Raw genomic sequence first — 22,472 nt, 5'->3', positions numbered from 1 at the left:
TTCTGTATTCTTTTTCTTTCTGTAACTTTATGCCGTGAGCAGCTCGGCACCACCAGTCCAGGAGAATCAATTCTTCTTCCTTCCCTTCGTCCATCTGATTTGACACATGGTCTGACCAACCCGGGGGCCCACACTCTGCAGGGCTGGATCCAGAGCCCTCGTTGCTGGATGGAACAAGTGGCTCCCAGGTGCCCATCTCCCAGCAGGTGCTCCGGGGCTCCTGAAAGCTGAGATGGGCGATTCCCACAAAGCTTCAGTAGGGGAGCAGGTGCCCTCCCAGCAGACAGAAACCCCTTTGCCCAGAGCAAAGGGAAAAGAAAAAAAAAACAGATAATGGCAGGGAATATCTCGGTGTGTACTGCTGCCTTTGGGCAGAGGATGCCCTTCAGAGCCAAGAGCTGTGCTAATCGATGGCTGCGTCTGATTCAGCTTTTGTCTTTCCTATCTTGAGTAGAAGCAAATGTGGCCGCAATTAGTGGTAGTCAGGGGACAAAGGCAACAGCAGCGCTCCAAGCATCACAACAGCCTCAAAAGCACTTTCCTCAAACTGAGCCCAGCCCCGAGGAGCAGAGAAATGGGCAGAATTATCCTCATTTCACATCATCATGTGAAAAAAAGCAAGAGAAGGGAACGCGCCAATGTTACAAGCCTGAGAACGAATGTGAGCGCTTGTCCCACCATCTGCGAGGAGATGATAGAGGTGAAGGAGAGGGAATACAGGGGGGTGGTAAAAGTTCACAGAGACCTTCTATTTTTCTGGAGGGATGCTTCACATTCCAGCAGCAAAACTGAAGGAAGCGGCCATGAGGAGTAGATCAGAGAGGGGAAATAGGAAGATGGATGAAGTGCAAGGCTGGAGGAGCAAACAAGGCAATTACAGAAAGAGAGGAAGGGGCTGTGTGCGGAGACCAATGAGGAGCTGGAGCTCAGCGGAAGAAGCAGCAGCCAAAAGGCTCTCGGAGACACTGCTGGGGTGAGGGGGGCGGAAAAAAATCAGAATCTTTCATGTAACCATAAGCTGCAAAGCTCCCTCTGGGGAAGGTCCCATGGAGCGCGGTGCCCCTGGCCCAGGCACGGAGGCAACAGCAGGGAAAGAGCCCGTGTTCCCAGCACAGCCATCCCCCGTGCGCCTTCCAGCAGGCTCGGTGCGTCGTGTTGTTCCTTCTCCCTCCAGTTCCCCTTCTGTTGGCCCTTTACTCACAGCAACGTGGAGAAAATTAAGCATAAAGCTATATAAGCAACATAACAGGCATGCAATTGCATGTCTATTTGCTTTGAAAAAATGATGCTTTATTTCCTGTACAATGGAAACTGCAGTTTGATGTTACAACTGCTGGGTTTTGACTGAACGCAGAAATTTTACTTAAGCAATGACATTTCCCCCCGTATTTAGTATTCCCATATGTCACTGATTATACATTTAAGTTGCAGAAATGAATTAAATTTCATGGCTTCCTCAAGTTAGATTCTCTTGGACGGGACCGTCCTTCGCTGGTAACCAAAAGACTCGAAGTCACTTTAAATCAAAACAGCACAGCTTTGGGTATCGTTTCAGGAGAAAATCGATGATCGCAAACCAAGCGTTTAACGTGTCATCAGCCAGAAGGGTGGGCAAAGCTCTGCGAGCCCACGGGACGGAGAACGTAGCACAGAGAAAAGGGGTTAATTGAACACCACGGGCTCAGAAATGGAAAAAAAGACAGAGCCCTGTTTGGAGCTCTGTTGCCTGAGGTCTTATTCCTTCTGTTTCAGAGGTTATCATATATCCCACATCTCGGTGCTCATTTCACTTACTTGGGTAATGTATCTTCTCCCACTGGCTGCAGAGCATTAGTGCCAATCACGCCGCAGATATTCCATGAGCAGCCAGCTCTGGGCTCGTAGCTTTATTCCCACTTTCTGGAGGAAAATAAATAAATAAATCGATCCACCCGGCTTTTCTTCACTCCTTCTGTTTCCCATCATGGTCTGGAATTGCTAACGATTCCATCCCCACGGCGGTCCCACGGCAGCTCCTCACCCTGTTCTGGAGGACCGGCGCCGAAGGACGCAGCAGTCAAGATGCGGCCTCAGCGAGAGCCCTGGAAATTCATGTCATACTTTGCCAAAGGCTCAATCAGTTGAGCATGTGCTAAAGCTCAGTTTGTTTTGTCTTATTTGGAGCTTTGGAAGATATTTCCTATCCTGACTCACTGACCAAGCTCCAGCCACACACCTGCGACTTCTGGAGCGCATCCCCGCAGCGAGAGGCCGGCTAGCACGTCGTCACTTCTGCAGGTCAAACCCTACCGAAAGCACATCGGGCCACAGCTCTCGCACCAGTTCACATTTACACGCAGCTCATGTAAGCTAACATCTGGTGAGAGCACAGCTACGGCCTGAGCTAGATGGAGCTCAGCGCAACAGATGGTGGTTGGGGCTGCAGAACCAGGGCAGCTCATCCCAAACTCAGCATTCCCTCTTCTCTGCACATTTACACCCCCTGGCCACGTCTGTTTTCACAGCTATTGTCACCGAGGCTTCGCAACCCCGTCTTCACGTTGCTCCCTATGTCACACGCAGCCCTGCAGCTCGCTGCCCGGTGCCAGCACCCCGGTTACTTCGTTCCACGTCAGTGCACGAGGTGGGATCCTGACGAGGTCAGCAACGCTGAAGCAGCTGCTGCTGTGCCTCCAGCAAAGCGAGAAGCTGCCCCTCCGATGCATGGCGTGGCTCTGCCAGCGTGCGCTGAGCGGTGCTGGTAGGCAGCAAGCTAGAAAGCTGCGTCTGCTCCAGCTTGAGTGAAGGGTGGAAAAGCCACCGAAGCCCGCAGCAGCAGCACGGAGAGAGGTTGCCACCTGGTGGCTCCTCCCGCACGCCGCGGCCTCAACACAAGCCGGGATCAGCGGCCGAGGAGTGCGGGGGGACCGGGAGACCGCGGGCAGGAACGTGCTGCGGTTACCTGCTTAACGGAAGGAGCGAGAGCACAGCCACTGAAATCCCGGGGAAGCCATCAGCTTCGGGAACAAGAGAACATAAAATAAAACAGCTGCCTCTTCTGGAGATGGGGAAGAGTGTCTCCCCCCAGAGCGAGCGGCACAGCGCTCGTGGGGCTCCTGGCGCTGACCCGCCGGTGTCACACGGCTCCGCCCCGCTGGGAACACGGGCAATGGGCAGTGGCTCTTGCAGGTGGCTCCAGCTTCCCCAACAGACTTGGAGAAGGATGGAGAAGGACTCAGGAATGTCTCGGCCTGCAGTGCATCTGCGTGCCCTCCCTGCAACCACAGAGAACGTGGGGGGACTCTGTGATGTTTTCCAGCAGGCGTCCTGCTTTGCCGTTAGCGAGCCCATCACTCACAGATGTCAGCGGTGACTTTTTTCTCTGTTTCGAGACTGTCCTGGATGTTGGTCCAGGGAAGACCCAACAGTTTCAAGACAAGATTACGTGCTAGCAAGAGTTAACGCTTCCCAGGTGGGAGCTCCTAACTCCTTCAGCACCCACTTCTGAAGCTGTCAGATCCCCTTGGGCGTCGCACTCTCCACCAGCTCTAACCACAACGACAATACAGAAATGAGAATAAATCTTCATTATAGGGCGCTCCGTTCGTTCCTTAGCCAGGGAATGCAGGCGGATGGAAGCGGGGACGGACGTTCCCGTGGCACCCCACTGCCGAACCCCACACCCCGCCGCACCCCACTCGCGTTCTCCCTGCAGCGCTCCCCCCGCCCCTCCCGCGGGCCGGCTCCGACCGCACGTGGCGCGGCGGCTGCCCGCCCCCCGGCCCACGTGTGCAGCCGCTCCGCTCCGCTCCGCTCCTCTCCGCGCCGCGCCGCACCGCGCCGGCTCCCCGCTGCAATCCCGGTGCGGTGCGGGCGCTGCGGTGCCGGCATGGCGGCGGCGGGCCCGGGGCGCGGCGGCGGCGGCGGCGGCTGGGGCCGGAGCCGGGGCGCGGTGCTGCTGCTCTTCTTCTCGCTGTCCCCGCGGCCGCCGGCCGGGGCCGCCTGGCTGCTAGGGCTGCGGCCCGAGGACACGGCGCCGGGCCGGGTGTCCCTTGAGGGCGGCGCGGTGCAGGCGGCCGAGGGCAGCCGCTTCCTGCTGCGCCTCTACTTCCAGCCGCAGCCCGAGGGCAACGGCAGCCGCGGGCCGGCGGGCGAGAGGGAGCCGCGCTTGGTCTTCATCGAGGAGGCGGCGGCGGCGGGCGGGGGGAAGGCGGCGCGGGGCCCGGCGGAGCGGTGCCGGGAGCGCAGCGCCTGGGCCTCGGACGTGGAGGTGGTGGGGCCGCTGCGCTCGGGCGGCGCGGCGGGCTCGGCGCTGGCCGAGGTGCGGGTGCGGGAGCCGCGCAAGGGCGAAGCGGCGGCGGCGCCGGGCGGGCGGCTCTTCTCGCTGTGCGCGTGGGACGGGCGGGCGTGGGCGCACCACGGCGCTGCGGGCGGCTTCCTGCTGCGGGTGCGGCCGGCCTCCCCCGCGCTGGGCGCCTGGCTGCTGCCGCTGCCCGAGGCGGGCTGGCTGCGGGCGCTGGGCGCGCTGCTGCTGCTGGGGCTGTCGGCGCTGTTCAGCGGGCTGCGCCTCTCGCTGCTCTCGCTGGACCCGCTGGAGCTCCGCGTCCTGCGCAACAGCGGCTCGGCCGCCGAGCGGGAGCAGGCGCGGCGGGTGCAGGCGGTGCGCGGCGGCGGAGGCACCTACCTGCTGTGCACGCTGCTGCTGGGCCAGGCGGGGGCCAACGCGGCGCTGGCCGGCTGGCTGTGCGCGTCGCTGCCCGGCGGAGGGCCGGCGGCCGGCGGAGGGCCGCGTGGAGCGCCGTGGCTGCCCGTGCTGCTGTGCGCGGCCGCCGTCTTCCTGGGCGGCGAGGTGCTGCCCTACTCGGTGTGCTCGCGGCACGGGCTGGCCATCGCGTCGCGCACGCTGTGCCTCACGCGGCTGCTGATGCTGGCCGCCTTCCCGCTGTGCTACCCGCTCAGCCGGCTGCTGGACTGGGCGCTCCGGCAGGAGCTCAGCGTCTTCTCCACGAGGGAGCGGCTGCTGGAGACGCTGCGCGCCGCCGGGCCCCACGGCGACCTGGTGCGGGAGGAGTTGGCCATGGTGCAGGGAGCGCTGGAGCTGCGCACCAAGGTGGTGGAGGACGTGCTGACGCCGCTGGCCGACTGCTTCATGCTGCGCTCCGACGCTGTGCTGGATTTCGCCACCGTCTCCGAGATCCTTCGCTCCGGCTACACGCGCATCCCTGTCTACGAGGGCGACCGGCGCGACAACATCGTCGACCTGCTCTTCGTCAAGGACCTGGCCTTTGTCGACCCCGATGACTGCACCCCGCTGCAGACCGTCACCCGCTTCTACCGCCGCCCGCTCCACTGCGTCTTCAATGACACGCGCCTCGACACGCTGCTCGAGGAGTTCAAGAAGGGTGAGGCTGCGGGGCTGCCACCCCTGGGCTCCCTCTGTGTCCCCTCCAGTCCCCGCTCAGCCCACCCAGTGTCACCTCCCAGCAGGACCCGGCAGGTACTAAGGGTACTGGGGGGAGTCGGGCCCTGCATGTGCTTGGGGTCCGCTGGCAAGACGGCCCCAGGGGGACCGAGGCCTGCAGTGTGGCCATGTCTGTGGTGCTACTGAGGTCGTGAGAGCCTTTGGCACTGGAGGCTGCTGTGCTCTGGACGAGGCATCCCGCAGGGTCTCACGGTGATGGCAGAGTGGCTCTGTGCCTGCCCACCCCCCTGCTCATCATTCTGTTCTGCACGGGGGAATGTGGGGCAGATGACTTCTCGTTATTTAGCTCTTGCATTTTCAGCTTAGCAGGGAGAAGTGGATCTAGAGACTGGTTCCGAGCATGTGGTTTAAAGGAAGGAAAACGGCCTAAACCCCTAGAAAGAGCTCTGCTTTCTATACAGCTCTGGCAGTATGCATAATGCAGCTGCCAGCAGCCCCAGCGGGGCTGTGCTGTGTTTCATTAACTCTACCTTGAGAATACACATAGCATGTGGTTTTCCCCCCGCTGGGAACCGTGAGTGTTTTGCCGTGTGTTGCTCAGTACGTCACACCGCGATGAGCGAACCTTTAAGAAATGGCTGCAGCAGTGCCAGCCTGCGTTATGCAACGCAGCTCCGGGCTGCCTACGCTCTGCCACAGGCAGAGCTGATCATGTGAGAAGGGCCAGTCTGCTCCACCCCCAGCAGAGAAAGCCTCTCTGAGTCATCCCCTGCTGGTTCTCAGAGCTGGGGGGGGCAGCGGCAGATCGGTTTTCTGCATACCGGGAGGGCACATGGGGACATGCAGGTCATCTCTGCATCCCCACCGCCTCCAGGGGACACAGGGTGAGGAGCTCTGCACAGCACCGAGCACCGTATGCCTTGCAGTTCATTCTGCCCTTTGGTTTCTTGCATATACATTACAAAGTTCACTCGAGATCTCACCGCCTCTGCCTTGCCCAGTCAGCTGTTCCCTGGGATGTCGGATGACTTCGGCACAGTCTCTCCCCATCAACCTCCGTGTGCTTTATCTGATTTACTTTGATGCATTCAGCTACTTCTCTTTCCAGATCTGTTCGACAGCCTGGTACCCTATGGATCAATAGACCCATAGGAATGGACCTGTGGTTGCTTAGCTCCCTGCCCTTTCCTCGCCCTCCCCCCCTTGAAGGTGTTTTCTGTGTGTCAGTCCCTCAAGTGACAAGTGCACTAACACGCCTTGCCACCAGCTCTCCCCATACTTGTCCCCATCTCCAGTGAGGGCTCTTTACCTTCTGCTGCTTTGCTCCATTAAACTCCTGGCGTTTTGCTTCAGGCTCTTCCTCCCCCACATCTGTTTGCCATCACGGTCTTCTGGGGCGTTTTGCTGCAGCTCCTTTGTAGAGCTGTCCCTCAATCTTCTCTCTACCCCTCCCTCGTTTCTCCTTGTGTTTTCTAACCACGTGGCTCAGAACTCCTGCTTTTGGTCTTACAACCTAACCCAGCTTGGTGTGTAGTAGTTCCAGCTCTTCCCCCCACCATGCTCTTATCCCCTGGTGTTGCTGGTCTCTTCTAATGCATTTTTCCCCTATTTCCAGCCCTTCGTTCACCCCCAATACCTCATGTCTGTAGATGGTTGCCCCCAGCCCAGCCTTGAGCCCCTCCTAACCCTTCTCTCAGTTTCAAAGGCTCCAGCTCCTGCGCTGCCGCTCACGTTGGCTCCCAGCTGCCTCCAACCCAGTTCACCCGACTACTTAATTTCTACAATAAAGATTTCCCGTTTGTTATTAAGAAACTTCATTACTGTCTCATTTTCTGTGTCCATTTGAATTACGGCAAAGTATCTTGTTGGATCCAGCCAAGGCTGCTTTCCACTTCCAGGTCTTCTGTAACACCTCCGCTAATTAGGGAGCGGGCTGGTTGGCTCAGTGAGCCGCTAATGAGGGCATTCAGCACTTCACACATCCCAGGTGCCTGCAGGACAGCAACTGCTCCCGCTGATAGGATCAGCCTCTTTCCAGGAAATGAGAGTCCCAACCAATGGAGAGCGCTTCCATCCCCAACAAACTCCTACAGTGACCTCTCCTTCCTAACTTTCTTTTCCTTCTCCCGTGATTAACAGTTACTCTCTCCCTGCTTTCTTTCGGTTATTGCCATGCTTATACAAAATACCCACCAGGTTTTCCATCTTCCCTTCCTGGATAGCAGTATTAACTTCCAGGTCTGTGTTTCAGCAGCGATTAATGTTCTGCCCCATTCCCCGCGCCTATAATGTCAGGTTTTGCATAACGCAAAAGCAGTGCTCAGTTTCCCTGCCTGAACTCCTTGCCATAGTACACAAACATTTGTTCCTACTGAAAATGTCAGCGTATGATTAAACTCAGTGCTTTGCAACTCTCTCTCACACCTCCCTCAGCTCTGTCCCTGTTCTCTCCCCTTTGGCTTGCTGCTCTCGCTCTGCATTATCCCTGTTTACCCGATGCACTCCTTCTCCCTCGCTGTGCGATCCTACCTATGCAGACCATCAGCTGCAGGTTGCTGCACCAAGTTTAGCAAAGCAAAGCAATGCAGAGGGGCAGATGAGGTCCCACTGAGAGAAGCCTGCCCATGGGAGAACAGAGCCAGGAGGAGAGCTGTGTGCATACAGGCAGCACGCAATACCATGGTCAGCACAGCCTGCTCCCCCCACCCCCAGCAGGTGGCCACAGCAGTGCCAGCAGCCCTGCGGCCACGGGGAGCCCTTCTTCCAGCTGCACCTCCCTGCTCTGTAGGTGGCTTTCGGGAAGTCACAGTCTCTCCCTGTTAAAAGTCATTTATGGGCTTTGCTGGCACATTTCCTTCTATGTGCAGAAGTGGCACCTTTCAGCAGGTCACCTTCCTCTGCTACAGGAGCAGTGGAAATTTGCTCGTGCCATCATCATCTCTCCTCAGGCCGGAGGCTGAGGTGCGACACCAATTATTCTCTGATGGTTTGGTGCCTTTTAAAAGCTGCTAAAAGTAAATCCACCAGCAGTGAGCTTCCTGCTGAGCAGGGAGCATTTCTGCCCCAGGGTCTGTCTTTGCTTTTATAAATGCTCCACAGCCTCTGTTAGATGTCTGCAAATCGAACAGAGCTGAGAAAGGTGCTTATGTGTGCCAGGAGCTGGGAACAGTGCTATTTCAGCTGCTTTTCTTGCAACCCTCCTCCTGAACCCACAGTTATCGGGCATCCCGGTGGGGCAGTGCCCATATTCCAGCTGTGTGAGCACGGGGCCTACAGGAGCCCTCCCATCCACGGGCACTGAGCTGCCAGGCTGCCAGTGGGCGAGGTGCTGCTGCACAGAAGCTGCTGGCAGTGAATCATGCTGCAGCTCCACCTGCAACGCTCATTTCCCCCCACAATGCTGTTCTGAGCCTCACTGTGTGAGTTCTGTGCTGCTCTCTGCCCCAGCACTGAGCTGTGGCCTTGGGGGGCACCCAGATGCCACCTCCTTCCTGGCCTCATGGGAAGGAATAAGGTGACCCACAGTAAGGGCACCTCTCAAAAACATTCTGCATTGCCCCTTTGAAAATATTTAGGTTTTGAGTTTACCATTTGAGGACAGGCAGCAGCATACCCAGCAGGCCAACATACAGCTGATGAAAGACAAGACTGTGTCTGCTCTGATCTGCCTCTTGCCCTTCTTGTCTGTTCTACCAACCACAGTATATCAGCTGCTCCAAAAAGCCCATGGCCCCATCTTTCCCCAAGTTCTACCTAGGATTAGGGAAAGCACCGGAGCAGAGTATGAGAGGCTTTTGTGCTTCAGTAGAGACAGAAGGATGTAGATGGAGCTCCCGTCCCCAAGGAAGGCCTGGGCTAGGTAAGGTTTTGTGGTTTTCCCCTTTTCACAGCCCTGATTCCTCACAGATCCAGGTGCCCACACGCCACCCTGGTGCACAAAAGTCAATTACCTGCTCAGTGCTCGTCTCATGGAGCAAGAAACAACTCTAAGGCATCTTCAGCATTCCTCTGGCAGAGCACCTACATAAAAAACAATAAGGAAGGATTATGGACTGTATTTGCAGCCAGCAGAACTTTCTTTCCCACAAGCAAAGGCATTTCCATGTGCTCAGACCACATTCTCCCATCAGGCAGGACGCTTTGGAGTGGATCTATTACCAACAGAAATCAAGGCCCCTAAAATTGGGCACAAAGCTTCAGATTTCTGTTCAGGTATCGGCTCCTTCCAGAACCTTTAGCCGTGTAATTCAGCATTTCTAAGGCATGAAAGAGCAGATTTTGTGTAGCTCAAAGAATTCATTGCAGTCGCATCCATGCTGAGCAGGCACTCAGTCCCCTATGGGCTTCCTGTACGGAGCAGCCCTTCACACACATGCAGTTAATTGCCTATTTGCTCCAGCATTTGCCAGACCAGGGCTTTGATTCTCAAGTGTTTCACTGCTGCATCGGTGATACCTCCATAAAGTCCACATGTGACAGCAGTGGTGGAGCTGTTAGCCCTCATAACTCATTCCTCTGGAGCCATCAAGCAGTGGTTACAATAGCACAGCTTTTGGAATCAGTTTCGCAGCTCTTAAAGCTGTTTAGATCAAGCTTGTTGTTTTGTTTGAGTGATTCATCTCTCTTGATTGCACTCCCACTGAAGCAGGACCTGCAGGATGATGCTGGAGAAAAGCTGCGACCCCCAGCACTGTCCCTATATCACCCTGCCTCGGACAACAGCTTCCACTTTGCCCAGCTCCAGCCCTCATACCTGCACCCAGACCCACCAGCCATCCTCTGGGTGAGCACAGCAGCTCCCACACAGAACTGCACACCCAAACCACAGGCAGGGCACCTCGCTGCCAGATTTTAAGGTCCACTCCAAGAGCAGCGCTTTGAAAATGAGGTCATCTCCCTCAGGTGGGAAATCAGACCCAAAGGAAAACCCCTGGGTGCAGCTGTGGGGGGTGGGGGCTGAGTTTAGCCCACTGCTGGGTAGCTGCTGTGCTGCTCACCTGCGTGTCAGCCTGCAGAGCTAAACCTGGGGGTTTATAGCATAGCTCTGAGTGTTTGTTTTCTGTGAAACTCCTCAGAGGTCTGACGGTGCTCCTGGCTCTGCCCCACTGTGATCAGACCCTCCCAGCCTAATGGTGCTGGGTTCTCTAAGCAATCTGATTAGCTGCCGTGTGTGCGTGGGGCTGGAGTCCCGTTTCTATGTAGACTAAATTACAGCCTCGGTGGAGGTGCTTGGCCAAAAGAAGAATGGCCTCCATTACTCTCTGACTGCCTTTAAGTAGCACCTAAGCTTTTTGTAAGGGCCTGGTGGTTTTGGGTTGCATGTAAATGTCATTAACAACGAGCTCTGGGCCAAGAGAAATAACTTCTCCCCTCTCTGCGCTCACCCGAGGGCTCGCAGGAGAGCAGATGGCCCCAGCGCTTGGGAGTGGGGTTTGGCAAAGGAGCTGCTTTCAAAAGTTGGACTTTGCTGAGATGAAACGTAGCTGTTGCTGCTGTGCTGCAGCCAACTCGGCTTCTTTTCACTTTTCAAGTCTCGAGCCACGTTGCTTTACTACCCACGGAACACACAGTGTGCACGAACTGCTGTGCACAGTGGGGGAAGTAGCCTGGCCCAAGGAACACGCTGAAAGTTCGGCACCTCCGGGCTATTGATTTGGGTTTTTAAAGTGCATCTCCAGCTTTCTGGGAAGAACAACATTGCTACTTGCTGTGATGCGATGTTCTCGTTTCTAATTCTGTAGGCGTGGGAGGCGGCGAGCTGCTCTCTGAAATCTTGCAATAAAAGCTTGGTATGAGGAGGAGGGAATTTATCCTGTGGAAAATGCCCAAGCTTTAATGTGAGCAATGTATAATGCTGATCTCTGTCTGAGAAACATCATTTACTTGTCCCGGATCCAGGGCAGGGTTATTGGAAGGTCGCCTGTTCCCCATGAGGACAGCTCCAGGCTGCCCGTCCCTGACCCACTGTGGGTAACCACTGCTGCTTGAGGAGATCAGCTCTGGGTTTTGGGGGAGAAAAGGGTGTTTTCAGCTTCCCTCAGGATCCTGCAGTGCCTGTGGTAGGGTTAGGATCTGCACGCTGCAGGCACAGGGTGCTGCAAGGGGAGACCCCAGGGAGGTGGAGAACAAGCAGGAGGGAAGCTGGTGGATATGGTGCTGGTGAAGGATGTTTTTAGAGTTTTCAGCAAAACAAGAGGCTCAGAACCTGTTCAGGAGCTGCAGAAAGTCAGTAGCGCAGTGCTGTTGGTGGGTCTGAGCTGGAAACCCAAAGGTTGTACAGGGCTTGGAGGCTGGGTTCTAGGTGAGCTGCTGAGGAGCAGAGATCAGAACGGACAGTAAAGGAAAGGAGAAGCTGAGCGAGTCAAAACAGCTTACAGAGAGCTGGACATGTGAACACAGGTAGTGATGCTCAAAGGGAGCCAAACGCTAGAAAGCTGAGATTGTGTCAGCACGGCCACCGGCTCACTGGGGGTGACACTGTGATTGGGAACCACAGGGACTGCTGCACAGGGGTCACCGTTGCTTCAGCTGAAGGAAAGCTCTGGTCCCAGCCTATGTAAGGTAATGTAATGCCATCATGGCAGGGTTTGGAGAAGATGTTCTGGTGCAAGCTGATGGCTTGCAAAGTGTTCAGGCTCCACGTCTGGATGGTTCGCCCAAGAGTTCTGCAGCAGATGAGCTGAAAGCTGCAAACAAACGTATGCGTTTCTGCATTAAAATCAGCTGCCATTGCGCAAGGCTGGAGGCTTTGCCTGTGTTTTAGGAGAGGCATTACGATCGGTCCAGACAGTGATGGATAGTGGGGGAGCTAATCCTGGCAATTTAGTAGGAAAGATAATTAACAACAGAATGAGCAAACACTGGGGGGATGGAGGACACCAGTAGAGCCCAAAGGCATGCTCATATTTCTGTGCTGGAGGATGCTGTCTCCTTCCTCCATTGGAGCTGTCTCATGACAGTGAGGCCCATGGATAAGCAGGGCACGGCTGGTGCAGGGAGCAGCTGGTTCAGGCAATAGGACTGCTCTGAGGTGTGGCTGTGGCCTGTCCCTGTCCCACCAGCCCCGTCCCACTGACCCACAGTGCCGGGATGCCTCTGGCTGGGTGGAGATCTCACCGTCTGCTCTCCCCCTGCAGGGAAGTCCCACCTGGCCATCGTGCAGCGGGTGAACAACGAAGGGGAAGGAGACCCGTTCTACGAGGTGATGGGCATCGTCACCCTGGAGGATGTCATTGAGGAGATCATCAAATCCGAGATCCTGGATGAGACGGATCTGTACAGTTAGTGTCCTGGAGCAGCTACTGCGGTTGCAGGAGCCAGGGTGGGAGCCCACAGACAGGCAGAGGTGTGGGTAGGAAAGGGGCAAAGCAAACTGCCGTCCTTCCTCAGACGAGGATGATAGAGAGATGTTGGTCCAATGTTAAGGAACCTTCAGTGCTGGAGGCAGACCAGCCCCAGCCTTGTTCTGAAGACAGCAGCGTGCTTTGCCTCCCAGGTGCTGCCCAGCATGGTTTGTCCACCCCTCTGCTGCCCCAGCCCCGCCGCGACGTGAGCCAGGTGTGCCTCTGTGGTTAACTTCCACTCTCTGCCCACAGCGAACAACCGGAAAAAGGAGCGTGTGCCCCACCGGGGCCGCAAGCCCCAGGACTTCTCCATCTTCAGGCTGTCAGACAGCGAGATGAAGGTGAAGATCTCCCCGCAGCTCCTGCTGGCGACGCATCGCTTCATGGCTACAGGTACCCTTAGCCTGGGGGAGAAATGGGATGCGATGGCCTTGAGTTCGGCTCAGCGTGCAGTGAGATGCAAGTGCTGTGGGGAGGTGGGCTCCGAGCACCCCACATTGTCCCCCAGCCCTGCTGAGCACCCCCGTGTTGCCTTCCCATAGAGGTGGAGCCCTTCAAGTCCCCATACCTCTCCGAGAAGATCCTGCTGCGGCTCCTCAAGCACCCCAACGTCATCCAGGAGCTGAAGTATGACCGCAAGAACAAGAAGGCAGCGGAGCATTACCTCTACCAGCGCAACCGCCCCGTCGACTACTTTGTGCTCATCCTGCAGGTGTGGGGCAGAGGGGTGCGGGGTGGCACGCGTTGACACGGATTGACACAGGGTGGCACAGGGTGGCCTTTCTGAGTGGGTTTCCCTCCTCCTTCCAGGGAAAAGTGGAGGTGGAGGTTGGCAAGGAAGGGCTGCGCTTTGAGAATGGGGCATTCACTTACTATGGAGTCCCTGCCATCATGGCTATCGTCTCCTCTGGTAAGGGCTCCGTGGGCCCTCCAGCCCTGGCCTCGCTTCTACTCACTGTGGGACAAGGATGAGATGCACGCAGCACCCTTCCTGTGCAGCTCACACATCCTCATTGTCATTGCAGATAACGATGTGCGGAAAGTGGGCAGCCTGGCGGGATCCTCCTTCCTGCGTAGGTATTTAGGGGCACCTCTCGTGGCACTGGAGGGGCGGTGGGTGTGCTCCCCACTGAGAGCAGCTCCAGCTCTGCTCCAGAGCTCAGTGGAGAAATGATGTGCTGGTGCAAATGCCAACTCTTGGGTATTTAAGTACTGGTTATTAATTAACTCTGGCTATACAACTCCCTTATTGAACCCTCCCTTATTGGTGTTGGTGGCCAGGGCAGGTGTGAAGCCTGGAGGGGGCACAGCAGAAGGTCAGGCACAGAGCTCCACTGGTGTCACCCAGACTTTTGCTCCCAGTGGGATGAAGCTTCTCTGTCAGTACTCAGCACTGCTGCCTGTGCTCAGATGTTTATTTGCGTTGGGCTTTGGTCCAGCGATGACACAGGGAAGAATCACTGGTGGAGGAGCAGGGAGGTTGGAGCCCAGCCTGGTGCACGATTACACCTTCATTTTTCTTCTTGGTTTGTGCCCCTCCTTATGTGTCCCCTCCCTGCCCTCTCACACCTCTCCCTGCAGTGCCTGTCTCGGTGTCCCGTACCTTCGCCTTCAGCAGAGGGGACTCCCTGGCCGGCTCTCCAGGTAACGGCACCTGGCTTTGGGTGCCTCACCTGCCTCTGCCCATGAAGAAGGGGATGGGGAGAAACAAGAGCCATAAATGGATTGGGCTTTTTTTGCACTTCCCATAAATCTAATTTCCTGCTTGTGGTGCTTGTTTCCTGTCTGCTTGCTGCTGCTGACCGTGGTTAGCCACAGCTCCACGTGCATGCTGCCCTGCTGAGCTTGCTTTCTGGGAACTGAGTAACAGGAGGGCATTTTAGCAGCAGAGCAAAGTCAGCGATATGTTGATGTCACCTGCGCAAGGAACAAGCTGCCTTTGTTCCCTAATAAATCACTGACCAGACAAAATCCATCACGCCGTATATCAGAGGCCATCGGTCAGCATGCTGCCCTGCTTGCTTTGTGGGATACCCTGCAGCAGGCACACGTGGCCCTGGGAGCACTGCACCCTGCATGGGGTGGCACAGGGAAAGCAGAAGGAGGGTGGCGGGGGGCAGGGTGACAAAGGGACGGCAGGAGGTGGGGTGGCCACTGCTGCCCCACAGCTGGGTGGAGAACTGCCCCAAGTGCTTCTTCCAGGGGTGGATGAGCCAAAGGGGCACAGCCACTGGATGCAACAAGGATACCTGACTATGCATGATATCCTCTCCCTTCTTCTCTCCCCTCTCTCTGCCTCCCACCTCTCCCCAGTGAACCGGTCCCCCTCGCGGTGCAGTGGGCTCAACCGCTCCGAGTCCCCGAACCGGGAGCACAATGACTACGGGGGCAGCACCACGCAGCTCTACAGCAGCAGCAACAACATCTACACTCCTGACTACTCCGTACACATCCTTTGTGATGTCCAGTTTGTCAAGGTATGGCTGGATGGGCTGTGCCACCCCTGCATCCCTTGGAGCATCCTGCTGCCTGCAGAGCCATGCAAGTGTCCCACTGTGTGCCCAGGTGACCCGGCAGCAGTACCAGAACGCGCTGGTGGCCAGCCGCATGGACAGCTCACCCCAGTCCCCCGACGTGGAAGCCTTTGACAGGGACTCGACCAAGGCTTCAACAGCTCGGGGCACCCCGCAGACACCCAAGGAGGATACCACCACCCTCCTGATCGAGAGGAACAGCCGGTCTGAGGGTCAGCGCAGCCCCAGCGACTCTGTGTGCCTGCGCATGGAGGCCATTCCCTTCATCCAGGAGGAGCTGGCCGAGCAGCAGGACGGTGGTGAGCAGCAGGGTGAGTCTGGCTGGGGGCAGAGCTCAGGGGCAGCAGGGGCTCGGGCTGCCCCGGGGCACTGCAGGCAGGCTGGGCTCTTGCAGACAGGGAGTGCTGCGGCCCTGGGCTGGAGGCAGAGTCCCCAGGAAGGGAGGTCGGGAGCGGCTCCTCTCCCAGCAGCTCCGAGGAGACTTTGGGCAAGAGGCTGCTGAGATCACTGAGTGAGTGACCGAGCAAGGTGCTCTGCGCCCTTCTGCCCAAAGCATGCAGGGCTTGCTTCAGCCTGAGCACCCCAGGCCCAGCAGCCACTTGCTGCTGCTGCTGCTGCAGGTGAACGCAGGCAGCGGCAGTCACCAGAGGGTGAGCAGATGCCAGAAGAGAGCTCCAACCTCACCCCGCTGATCACCTGAGCAGCAGCGTTGCCAGAGCACGGTGCTGGAGGCCCACGTGGACCCCAGGTAGGAGCCTGCCCTTTGCTCCCCCAGGCAAGCAGGAGGTTGGTTATCACACTGCAAAATCAAGTTTTGTGCTTTTCAAACAACAAAGCCAAATGATAAAGGGTGCAGCAAGATCCACCCTATGCTTAATAGCAGTAGGTAAGGGCAGCCCTGTGGAGGCATACATGTAGCAGGGGGCTGCAGCAGGGTCCAAGGCTGCAGTAACAGAGCCCAGGCACCCATAGGGTGGTGAGAGCAGAGAGAGAGAGAGAAAGTGAGGCCCTACTCATACTTTTGCTCCAGCTGCCTGCACTGGGCTGTGCGTGTCTTCCAGGTCTGCAGCATGGCGGTCTCCTGCCGCAAGGCCCCTGTCCAGCAGCAGCAGGTCTGCATTCGCTCTGCCCGCCCGCTCGTGCCGCCCCTCCCTGCAGGACTGCAGAGCCCCATCCCCAGGCCAAAGGACGCACTGCTGGGACTGAAGCATCTAGTGGCACGGAGCAGCTTGCTGGTGCCTGAGGGCCCGGCCCAGCTGCTCCCTGGTAGTACCTGGTCTCAAGGAAGAGGTGGAGAAAGGAAAGGGGGAGAAGCGTTCCCTGCGGGCAGCACAGGGAGGGGCAGCCCAAGCCACAACACCCTCAGCATCATTGCGCATCCCCATCCTGCGAGGCCTGGAGCCCCCCCCCGCTGGGCACTGCACACACGTGCTCTCCGCCATAAGGAGACAACGCTATTTGGGGGGTGCCACCCGCAGCTCAGGGCCCCAGTACACGTCTGTGCCGTGCCCAGCGCCACGCACAGCCGCAGCGCACGCCGACATCTCTGCAGCCCGGCACGGGAGCACAGCTCAACCCCATGACCGGCTGCTCCATGCCGCATTGACCATCCTCTGTGCGAGGCAGGCTTGTGCCGAGCCTCCAGGTCAGCACCGACCGGTCCGTAGTTTTGTAGAGGCTGAACGCAACAGGGATGTCAACAATAAACGTGATTTCTCCCTGAGCACTGTTTGCGTTGATGGGTGCAGGGACAGCTCCTCCTGCTCTGCGTGAGGATGGGCTCCTGGGCAAGGGTTAGACTACAGCAACACTGACAAGGGCTGGAGAGGGGGAACACGAGTTAATAACACACGTGCTGGAGTACAGCTTGAGATAGCGGAAGAAATCCCGTGGTCCAGCAGTGCTGATAAAACCTCAGCTGGAATAATGGCATCCCTGCCTGGGTCCTGCCCCACTAAGGGGAAACAAAGCAATTGACAGGAGGCCAGGGGAAAACAAGGGCTGGAAAACAACCTGCCCAGAGAGGCTGAGGGAAACGAGGTCGCAGAATCTGAACTGGTGGAGGATAAGAAGGGGAAAGAGGAAGCTGGCAAGTACAGAAAAAGCTCTTGGAAAAGAGAAAAGGAATAATCTGTTCTCTGTTGCCATGGTAAGTAAGATAATGGGTAATGAGCTTACACCATAGGAAAAGAGAAATGTAGGTCACTCATTAGAAAAATAAGCCTGGTAAGCATAGCAGAGTGCCGTACAGGCTCCATGCCTGGATGTCCCTAAAGAGTGTAGCCAGATGTCAGAAATAACAGACTCTTTCCCTTGAGATCAGCCCTGGAAGTCATCCTTTAACCATCATCATCCCATCTGTGGGTGGGCACCAAGAAGAGAAAAAGCTCCCACTTCTCCCACTGTAGAGAAAATGCTGCCTCAGTCTCACATTTGTGTGACATGAATAACCACACAGAGAAAGACGGACACATAAGAAGATGCATGAATCCCCTTGGCCTGACAAGGGAAGCAGTGGAAGTTCCCCGAAGGCCACAAAGCATCTGCTTCGTTTCACAGACTGCAGACAAAACCGGACTGAATGCACTCTGCAAACACAGCAAAGGAGCAAGGCACAGTTTTCCCCTTTACTTTCTAAGCTGTAGCATAAGCAAAATCCCTGAAGGCTGTCGCTGACTGACCCAAAGAAATGAGGCTGTTCCACTTTCCTCATCAAGACCTCGGCAGGAGTCTGTTGTATCAAAGAGGCAATATCAGCTCCTGACTGCAGAGAGCAGCAGATGGTCCTAGCACTTCTTCAGTGCCAGAAAACCAGAGTGCTGCTGCCAGAACCCACTAAAGCCATAGAAAGTAGTGGTTCACCAGCAGTCTGCAGAAAAAATAACAGGAACTACCCACAGGCCAAGAGCTCAGGGCCAGGGAGAGAGGCCGTATGGCTGGGTAACACGTGGACATCCAGCAAGGAAGTACAGGCAGAACAGGGCAGACAGTACAGCAGGGGGAGAAGCAGGAATAAGACAGACATGAAGAACTGGTCAGCCACATGCAGAATCACAGGGAGCTCTCAACTACACTACTCCAATAGGACTCTGCTCAATTAGTAGCAACAGTGATCAGAGATGCAACGCACAGCAAGGGAGAAAGGGAAACCTCTTGAAACACATGGAGTGAAGCCCAGTGGGCAAAGCAAGATGCCAACACTTTAACCTCAGCATGGAAGAGGTTGGCATAACCTGAAGGCAGCAGGGTGCAGAGGAAAGGAGTCACCTTCACCTTACTGTGCCAAGTGGTACAGCTCCACAGTGTGTGCCCTTCCACCAGCAGCAAGCTGCCAGCACGGCAGGCAGTGCTCACACAGGGAAGACATCACATAAGGCAGGGATAGCATTCAGAGATGGAGATTTAATTTTCTGTCAGCAACACTACGCAATCATCACAGTTACAAATGTTTGCTCGCATCGGGCTCAGAAATGCGTGGAGGAAAGCTAGCAACAGCTTTCCCCCTGCACAAAATACTACCAAGTGACAACAGTTGACAACTTGTCTCAGAGAACAACTATTTGGGCTGTTAACCCATAGCGCATTGCACTGGCACCGGACTTTGCCTAGATCAAACAGATAAGGGTAAGGAGTTGATTTGGATGTGCTAAAGATGCAGCTCTAAGTGCCTGAAGACCAGGCTGCTGTCAAACAAGAAACTAAGGCAGCTCATGCTGCCCCCACCTCTTGGGGCTTATCATATTGCAAGAAGTACTTCATTGAAGGTCAAAATAAGACTATCCCTGATTGAGCTCCTGCTCCCATCTTTATTAAACCCCAAGAGGTGTGGACATGGCAAGCCGTGAGTAAGACAGGACTACACATTACAACTTTGGTGAGTTCATGTAAGTTTGGTTGTTCGTGTGCTTCACTGGATTTTTGTGACGGCTTCATGGATGGACTTGGCCACATAGTCCAGGTTCTTGGTAGTCAGACCACACATGTTGATGCGCCCACTAGCCATCAGGTAGATGTGTTTTTCCTTGATCATGTACTCCACCTGCTTAGCTGGGGAAGCAATTAGACATCAGGTCAGAGCAGTAATTCCAAAGCTCAGAAAAGCCCAAAGAACCAGGTTAAGCTGCCTGAATGTTTCACAACAAGCAAAAGACTTTCAGCACTGGACACTAAAGTGCTGATGCTTCAGCCCTGCCTAGCTACAACAGCAGTAATACCAGGTCACCCAAGAAATTCTTGTCTGGACTGCTTCAGCCCATTTCACCCTCAGCACCACCTTTCTCACCCAATCCCCACTTCCCCTCCTAAGGCAGCACTAGAGCACTTTGTACTTACGGTTCAACCCTGTAAAGCTAAACATGCCAATTTGATCTGTGATGTGGTTCCAGGTGCCTGGGGTCCCAAGGGACTCCAGGCGAGACCGGAGCTCTGACCGCATGAGCAAGACCCGATCTGCCATTGTCTTCACATTGTCCTTCCTGCAGTGGCAAGAAGCAGAGACTGAGGGCAGGCACCTACCTGGTTTAGGGCCTAACACTCACAGAGTAAACCTCTCCTTTCCCTCTCCACCAGTCCTAATGCACTTACCACTCAGCAAAGAGCTGTGGGGAAGTAAGCGTAGTTGCCACAATGCGTGCTCCCTGGGAGGGAGGGTTGGACCAAGTGGTACGCACAATCTTCTCCATCTGGGAAAGCACACGCTGCACATTGTCTTCATCCTTCCCCACCACAGACAGGTTCCCCACGCGTTCATCTGTAGACAAGACAATAGAAATGAGTCACTGGTCCTACACATTGCTGCAAAGCAGGGCTCTGCCCTCCTCCAAGCATGCCAGCCCCATATGTCTGGGTACGATGCCGCTGGGCCAGCTTACTGCCAGACACTCACTGTAGAGCCCAAAGTTCTTGGAAAACGACTGTGCACAGAAGAGCTCAAAGCCCTCGGAGACAAAGTATCGCACAGCCCAGGCATCCTTGTCCAGGCTGCCAGAGGCAAAACCTTGATACGCCGAGTCGAAGAACGGAAACAGGCACCGTCGCTGAAAGGAGGAACAGTGTTAGAGGGAAATCCCTTTTCTACAACCTTTACTTTACCCCTCACCACTGTCCCCACTGGAGGACAAATGACCACTGAGCTTCTAGATGAATACAAAGGAAACATGGCCCAGAAACATCAGACTACAGTCTTTTCTTTTCACTAGAGGTAAAGGAAGACCGAGGTGGTCAAGAAAAGGTCAAATACAGAAGAAAACTGTAGCAGTTCTCTCCTTCCTATTCTGATGAAAGCAGGGCACAAGATAAGCACTGTCTTATATCCTAGTATTGAACATCTGTGAAAAGCAGGTGCCCCCAGAGAATCTTTCTAGCACAGAAAACCCTCACTGCAGCCTCTCCTACTGAGTCTGAAAGTAAGAATTTGGAGGCATGAGCAGAAGTGGGATGTTTCCATCCTCTGAGCCCTCTGTTATCACAGCACAGACGATACCAGTCAGTAACCTGGTATCCTCTCCCTTCAATACCTGCCCTATAGGACACTTCTATTTCCTGCCACAACTCATGCCATTCCCTGGAACCTGATCTGGATGCAAGCACTCCAGCTGGCACAAGAGCTTTCTGTCCACTCCACACTGATACAGCCCGGTCAGAAGCCCATACCTTCATAACAGCAGCGATCTGCTTCCACTCGTCTGGAGTAGGGTCTGTGCCCGTTGGGTTGTGTGCACAGGCATGGAGGATGAAAATGGAGAACTCCGGGGCTTTCTGGGGAGAGAGCAGGTCTCTGTCATATGCAGAACTACATCAAAGCACTCACAGCACAGGGAGAGGCTGCAAGCTGCTCTGGGCACCAGCAGTCTTTTCAGCAGGGATGCACTTCCAGAGCTCAACCAGCTGCTGACTGCCATGGACCAAGCTCAGCTCATCCCATCCCATCCCATCCCTATTTTACTCACCTCCATGTCATCCAGCAGCCCCTGGAGGTCCAAACCCCTCTTGGCAGCATCCCAGTAGCGGTAGGTTCTGATATCTTTAAACCCAGCATCCATAAATACAGAGTTGTGGTTCTCTGAGGAAAGAAATCACAAATCATGAGATGTGAGCCCAGCAGAGCACCTCCTCCGGTCCCCACAGCTCCCTAAACAGCACCAAAACACAGAGATACAGCCTTCACCCAGAAAAAGAAGATCTCTCGGTCTCCAGTCCCCTGACCCGGGGAGGAGGCAGCACAGGGGCAGCACTCACCCCATGTTGGGGACGAGACGTACACAGGGGTGGCAGTGTTGTTGTTCCCGTTGTACCAACGCCTCAGGAACTCGGCACCTATACGCAGAGCGCCCGTCCCGCCCAAACCCTGGACACTCCCAACCTGGAAAAGAGAAAGAAGCCACAGGGTCAGCCTGGATGCACAGGGCATGGAAATGGGCAGAGCAGGCTGGGACAGCGGACCCACCCTCTTCTGTGCGATGGCCGGGCTGTCGTCGCCCAGCGCGATGCGGGAGGCGTTGGCGCGGAACTCCGGCAGGCCGAGGATGGGCAGGTACTCGTGGTTCAGGCTGCCGTCGCCAGCGATCAGCTGCTCCACCTTCCTCACCACCGGCAGGACCCACGGCTGCCCTTCATCCGTGCGGTACGCTGAGGGCAGAGCGGGGGCCACAGATACAGGTCACGACCTTCGCCACGCCTGCACGCGGGTGACCTTCCGGGTCGCGCTGTCACCACCCGCGCTGGACGCCGCGGCAGGGCCTGCTCCGTGGGGCAAGGCCTTGCTACGCCTACCGCCGGGCCCCGGGACGGGGCCCCGCCGCGAGGAGGGAGGCCTCGGACTCACCGCCCACACCCAGGTTGACCTTTCGCGAGTCGCCGTCCTCCCGGAAGTCCGCCGTCAGCTTGAAGACGGCGACGGGCGGAGCGCGGGGCACAGCGGCGAAGATGGAGGCGGCCATGGCGGTGCGGGCGCCGCACGGTGCGTTACAACGGCCGCGCGACTCCTGGAGGAGACCCTCACCTTCAGCGGCGGGGCGGGGCCGCGGAGCACCTCCGCAAATCAGCGCGGCGCTGCGACAGCCGCCTCCTATATTTCAGCCAATCAGCGGCGGCCGAGCGGCCGGGTGGCGATGGCGCCAATTGGCTGGCGGCGCCGTAGCTCCACCCACTCCCGGGTGGTGGCAGCGGGAGCGGTGCCCGCGCGCGTGGGCGCCC

General features: G+C 56.5%; 3 protein-coding genes across 12 annotated transcripts in view; 1 reads left to right on the top strand and 2 right to left on the bottom strand.

Annotated features, from left to right (window-relative positions):
* HPSE2 (heparanase 2 (inactive)) overlaps positions 1–4,759 on the bottom strand; it is an 85,992-nt gene extending 81,233 nt beyond the window's left edge. Inside the window, exons 1-5 of one of the 7 annotated variants that reach the window (XM_046943185.1) lie at positions 3,338–3,864; positions 2,942–3,254; positions 2,216–2,285; positions 2,021–2,081; positions 1,795–1,899 (exon numbers count right to left, since the gene is read on the bottom strand). In XM_046943185.1, the coding sequence (XP_046799141.1) occupies positions 1,795–1,831 (37 nt within the window). In that variant the 5' untranslated portion in view covers positions 1,832–1,899; positions 2,021–2,081; positions 2,216–2,285; positions 2,942–3,254; positions 3,338–3,864. Of the gene's footprint in view, positions 1–1,794; positions 3,865–4,663 lie in introns of those variants that run through there. The other 6 variants (XM_046943184.1, XM_046943186.1, XM_046943183.1 and 3 more) reach the window with 6 other exon arrangements.
* CNNM1 (cyclin and CBS domain divalent metal cation transport mediator 1) lies at positions 3,857–17,001 on the top strand. 4 transcript variants are annotated; one of them, XM_015288800.4, is made up of 12 exons: positions 3,857–5,381; positions 12,538–12,681; positions 12,997–13,137; positions 13,287–13,456; positions 13,555–13,654; positions 13,770–13,817; positions 14,326–14,388; positions 15,058–15,221; positions 15,310–15,589; positions 15,673–15,789; positions 15,899–16,026; positions 16,340–17,001. In XM_015288800.4, exons 1-11 carry the CDS (start codon positions 3,869–3,871, stop codon positions 15,976–15,978), a joined length of 2,820 nt encoding a protein of 939 aa, XP_015144286.2. In that variant the 5' UTR covers positions 3,857–3,868; the 3' UTR covers positions 15,979–16,026; positions 16,340–17,001. The 4 variants fall into 4 exon arrangements, with proteins under 4 accessions (XP_015144286.2, XP_015144288.4, XP_421703.7 ...); XM_015288802.4 differs by lacking the exon at positions 13,555–13,654 and having other exon boundaries at positions 13,770–13,821; XM_421703.8 differs by lacking the exon at positions 14,326–14,388.
* Positions 17,002–18,660: 1,659 nt separating this feature from the next.
* On the bottom strand, positions 18,661–22,252 carry GOT1 (glutamic-oxaloacetic transaminase 1). The gene is made up of 9 exons (NM_205321.2): positions 22,102–22,252; positions 21,724–21,905; positions 21,516–21,639; positions 21,227–21,339; positions 20,931–21,035; positions 20,164–20,314; positions 19,863–20,028; positions 19,611–19,753; positions 18,661–19,325 (listed from the first exon to the last, which is right to left on the bottom strand). Exons 1-9 carry the CDS (start codon positions 22,214–22,216, stop codon positions 19,186–19,188), a joined length of 1,239 nt encoding a protein of 412 aa, NP_990652.1. The 5' UTR covers positions 22,217–22,252; the 3' UTR covers positions 18,661–19,185.
* Between the last annotated feature and the right edge of the window lie 220 nt (positions 22,253–22,472).

Source organism: Gallus gallus, chromosome 6 (genome assembly GCF_016699485.2).
Source record: "Gallus gallus isolate bGalGal1 chromosome 6, bGalGal1.mat.broiler.GRCg7b, whole genome shotgun sequence".
NCBI lineage: Eukaryota > Metazoa > Chordata > Aves > Galliformes > Phasianidae > Gallus > Gallus gallus.
This window is presented reverse-complemented; position numbering and strand designations above follow the sequence as displayed.

Coding starts and splice junctions, on each gene's coding strand:
- CNNM1 (XM_015288800.4), top strand. CDS start 3,869: ATGGCGGCGGCGGGCCCGGGGCGCGGCGGCGGCGGCGGCGGCTGGGGC. Junction 12,682..12,996: donor GGATGAGACGGATCTGTACA/GTTAGTGTCCTG, acceptor CTCTGCCCACAG/CGAACAACCGGAAAAAGGAG. Junction 13,457..13,554: donor ACTTTGTGCTCATCCTGCAG/GTGTGGGGCAGA, acceptor TCCTCCTTCCAG/GGAAAAGTGGAGGTGGAGGT.
- GOT1 (NM_205321.2), bottom strand. CDS start 22,216: ATGGCCGCCTCCATCTTCGCCGCTGTGCCCCGCGCTCCGCCCGTCGCC. Junction 21,640..21,723: donor CGGCCATCGCACAGAAGAGG/GTGGGTCCGCTG, acceptor TCTCTTTTCCAG/GTTGGGAGTGTCCAGGGTTT. Junction 19,326..19,610: donor TAGCTTTACAGGGTTGAACC/GTAAGTACAAAG, acceptor TTGCTTCCCCAG/CTAAGCAGGTGGAGTACATG.